This window comes from Eimeria tenella, genomic scaffold, assembly GCF_000499545.2.
Source record: "Eimeria tenella Houghton genomic scaffold, Eth_scaff42, whole genome shotgun sequence".
Classification (NCBI taxonomy): domain Eukaryota; phylum Apicomplexa; class Conoidasida; order Eucoccidiorida; family Eimeriidae; genus Eimeria; species Eimeria tenella.
This window is the reverse complement of record NW_013543356.1, coordinates 235,682-239,761: the sequence shown is the minus strand read 5'-3', so window position 1 is coordinate 239,761 and position 4,080 is coordinate 235,682. Positions and strand designations below refer to the sequence as shown.

The following is a 4,080-nucleotide window of genomic DNA, read 5'->3' as shown; positions in this document are numbered from 1 at the left end:
GTACGTACAGCGCGTGCCGCCACCTCTGAAAGTCGGATTTTTTGGATTTAAAAAGAAATAAGTGGATTTATTTATTGCTTTTGTTTGTTGTTTGCCTTTTTAATGCATTTAAACCCTTTTTTGACTCCAAATTCCTCCAAAATCCCCCTTTTCTCCGCAGCCACTGCACTCGCCGTGGAGTACCGCCGCAGCGCACTGAAAGAAGCCGCGAAGGAAAATCAGCTGCAGAGCCGCCTGATGACTCTGGAGGTAATTTTAAACTCCACCAGCAGCAGCAGCAGCAGCAGCAGCAGCAGCAGCAGCAGCGGCAGCAGCAGCAGAAAAGGACGCGGTGGAATAGCACAGCGAGGCGTAGCGGGTTGCCAGCTTTTGCTGCTGCTGCTGCTGCAGTGTTTGCTGCTGTAGTTCGAATTTGAAACCCCAGAAAATGAAACGAAGCAAATAGCATCAAATTAAATCGAAGGAATTAAATTAAACCAAATGAATTAAATTCGAATCAAATTAAATCAATTATATCAATTAAATTAATTAAATTAATTAAATTAATTAAATTAATTAAATTGAATTCGAAGTTTGGTTTGCTGCTAGGCCCAAGTGCTGCAGCTGCAGCAAGAAAACGACAGAATGCTGAAAAGCATTTTTCCCGACGACAAATATGTGCGATCAGCAATTGACATTAATTACCAAGAAGAGGGTAAATAAATAAATAAATAAATAAATAAATAAATAAATAAATAAACAAATAAATAAATGATTAAATTGATTAAGTTAAATAATAAATAGTTAAATTAATTATATTTATTTGTTGGATTTAAAATTCCGCTTTTGAACTGCTGCGCAGGATGGTTCAGCTGGCTGGCAAAGCGGTTTTCTGCTGCTGCTGCTGCAGCAGAAACTGAGGAAGAAAGTAAACAATGAGTGTGCTGCTGCTGCTGCTGCTGCTGCGGCAGCAGCAGCACTTGCCCTCTGCTGCTGCTGCAGCAGCAGAAACCAAGTAAAAGAATAAACGCCAAGTGTGCTGCTGCTGCAGCAGCAGCAGCAAAATACTGCTTCAGTTGGACTCTGCTGCTGCTGCTGCTGCTGCTGCAGCAGCAGCAGAACGAGAACACTAAATGCTTTTTGGAGTGAAAAGAACGCAAAGACCTGCAGTGTACGTACACTGGAAACGGCGGAATTCATTTTACGTGTCTTTTTGTCTTTCAAAAAAAGAAAGAATCAAAAACCCCCTTGAGCTGCTGCAGCGAGGGTTTAGGGTTTAGCGTTTAGCAGTGCACAATCTAAGTGCAGAAAACCCCGCGAAGAAGGCCATCAAGGCCCAGGCCTCTGCTGCAGCACCGCCCCCCACCCCCAAGGGTTTAGGGTTTAGGGTTTAGGGTTTGGCCGTGCATGAGTTAGTGCAGACAACCCCCTCGAAGCTGCCATAAAGGCTCGCGCCTGGCTGCTGAGTGTTTAGGGTTTAGGGTTTAGGGTTTGGGGTTTAGCCGTGCACGAGTTCCACGCAGAAAACCCCCACGAAGAAGACCACACCGGCGCGAGCCCTTCCCGCCCCCCAGGGTTTAGGGTTTAGGGTTTAGGGTTTAGGGTTTAGCCGTGCATGCGGTAGGTGGCGAAAAGCCCCGCGGAGAAGGCCACGGAAGCCGACGCCTCTGCTGCCGGCGCGCCGCAGGGTTTAGGGTTTAGGGTTTAGGGTTTAGGCGTGCATGAGTTACATGCAGAACCCCCCCACAAAGAAGGCCACGGAAGCGCACGCCCCTGCTGCCGGCGCGCCGCAGGGTTTAGGGTTTAGGGTTTAGGGTTTGGGGCTCAGCCGTGCATGAGGTAGGTGGCGAAAACGCCCGCGGAGAAGGCGAAGGCGAAGGCCGCGGCGCAGGCGCGCGGCGTGTTGAGCTGCGCCTTAACCCACAAATGGGAGCCGACGGAAAAAGGAGGAGCTTCGGAGAACTTGGAGGCGGAGAGGAGTTTGCAGCCGCTGAGTTTGGGGATGTACATGAGGGGCTTGCAGCCTGCGGAAAGCAGGGAAAGCGGCCCGATCCGCGGCTTTCGGGCGCGCTTTTCCGGGAAACTGGTTGCTTTTTGCAAATTGTTGCTGCTTCTGCATTCTTTTGCTGCGTTTCCCGCGGGAATGCCGCGCTTTCCGCGCAACGCGAAAGCTGCACGCCGCCCCCGGGTGTACGTACACCGCGCGCGCGCCGCGGAACCCGGAAAGCTGCGCTTTCCGGCCCCAATTCGCCGCGCTCCGCGGCGCTTTTCCAACGCAATCAACGGGACTTCAAATTAAATTGCACAACAAAGAAATTAATTCCAAAAACGGACGCAAACTCACCGTTCGCCGCCTGGTTCTTCAGGTCGCACCACGGCTGCGTCTTGCACTTCCCGCAGCTGCACCACCAGTACACCTGAACGCACCCACGTCCAGTCCCCGCTTTCCCTCCAGTCGATTCAATCTTTACTTCAATTAGTTCAATTAGTTCAATTAGTTCTTTTAGTTCAATTAGTTCAATTAGTTCAATTAGTTCAATTAGTTCTTTTAGTTCAATTAGTTCAATTAGTTCAATTAATTCAATTAGTTCTTTTAGTTCAATTAATTCAATTAGTTCAATTAATTCAATTAGTTCTTTTAGTTCAATTAATTCAATTAGTTCAATTAGTTTAATTAGTTCTTTTAGTTCTTTTAGTTCTTTGTTCAATTAATTCAATTAGGTCTTTTGTTTCAATTTATTCCATTCGCTTCGTTCAAATTGATGCACTTCAAATCTCTGCTCCGCACGTTCCACGCTGCAGCAGCAGCGCAGCAGCAGCGCAGCAACAGGCTGCGAACTCAGCCCGCAGCTGCTGCTGCAGTGCGTGCTGCTGCTGCTGCAGTGCGTGCAGCCGCTGCTGCAGCAGGCAGCAGACAGAAGCGGCTGCTGCAGGTGACCTGCAAAGGCGCTGCTGCTGCAGTGCCTGCAGCTGCTGCAGCAGCAGACAGCGCGCAGAGCTGCTGCTGCAGGCAGCACACGCACTTCCTGCTGCAGTGTGCGCCGCTGCTGCTGGCAGCAGCACGCACCGCTGCTGCCGCAGGCAGCGCGCCCAGCCGCTGCTGCTGCTGCAGACTTGCTGCAGCAGCAGCAGCAGCAGCAGCAAGAGTCTCACCTTGCCCTGCTCGCAGTAAACCCTATAAGGGTTTAGGCTGGCGGGCTCTGGCACTCTGTCGTGGGGCCACCAGTCGGTCCAGACCATTTTGAAGAAAAGAAAAGAAATGAAATGAAGTAAAATAAAAAGAAAATAAAATAAATATAAAATAAAATAAAATAAAAAGAAAAGAAAAGAAAAGAAAAAGAGAAGAAAAGAAAAAAGAAGAGAAAAGGAAAGAAGGAAAGGGAAAGACGGGGGGATCTGCGGGTTCTGTTGTCTCTTTTTGAATTCTTTTTTTAATTTTTTTTATTTTCTCTTTTAATTCTTTTGTTTTCTTCTTTTGGACGCCGCAGCAGCAAAAGAGCAGCAGCAGCGGCGGCGCTGCTGCCGCTGCTGCTGCTGCTGCAGCGCATGCAGTGGCTGCCGCAGCGGGTGCTGCAGCGGCTGCTGGGGCTGCTGCTGGGGCTTTGCAGCCTTTTTAAACTTTTAATTAGCAACTAAGCAGCAAAAAGTAACTAATTTAAACTTTTAAAAAGAAATAAAATTCAAACTTTTGAAAATAAGTAAAATTCAACTTCCGCTCTTCGCTGCTCCGCAGCCAACGCGAGGTGTCTGTACACCCAAGAGCCCCTGCGAGCCTCTCCGCAATTCTCTCTTCCCCTTTTTTTCATTTCTTTCTTTTTTCTTTCTTCCGTTTTCCATTTTAATCCACTTTAACTCCAGATTACCGAAAAGACAACTGGTTTTTGGGGGTGTGCTGCTGCTGCTGCTGCTGCTGTTGCTGCTGCTGCTGCTGCAGTCGCCGAGAGAAGCAGCAGCGGCAGCTAAGAAGTTAAATCAAAATTGAAATTTCGAAAAATTCAAATTAAAGAATTTCCAAATATTCTTCAATTGAGCAAAACCCACTGACACCGCTTCCAGGGCTGCAGCAGCAGCCACTGCAGCAGCAGCAGCAGCTGCTGCTGC

General features: G+C 48.4%; 1 protein-coding gene across 1 annotated transcript; it reads right to left on the bottom strand.

The window, feature by feature from the left end:
- Positions 1-1,803: 1,803 nt before the first annotated feature.
- ETH_00002945 (uncharacterized protein) lies at positions 1,804-3,219 on the bottom strand (the record flags this gene model as incomplete). Its single annotated transcript, XM_013376945.1, has 3 exons — positions 1,804-2,003; positions 2,324-2,396; positions 3,133-3,219. The coding sequence occupies 3 exons, from the start codon at positions 3,217-3,219 to the stop codon at positions 1,804-1,806; spliced, it is 360 nt and encodes a 119-aa protein (XP_013232399.1).
- Between the last annotated feature and the right edge of the window lie 861 nt (positions 3,220-4,080).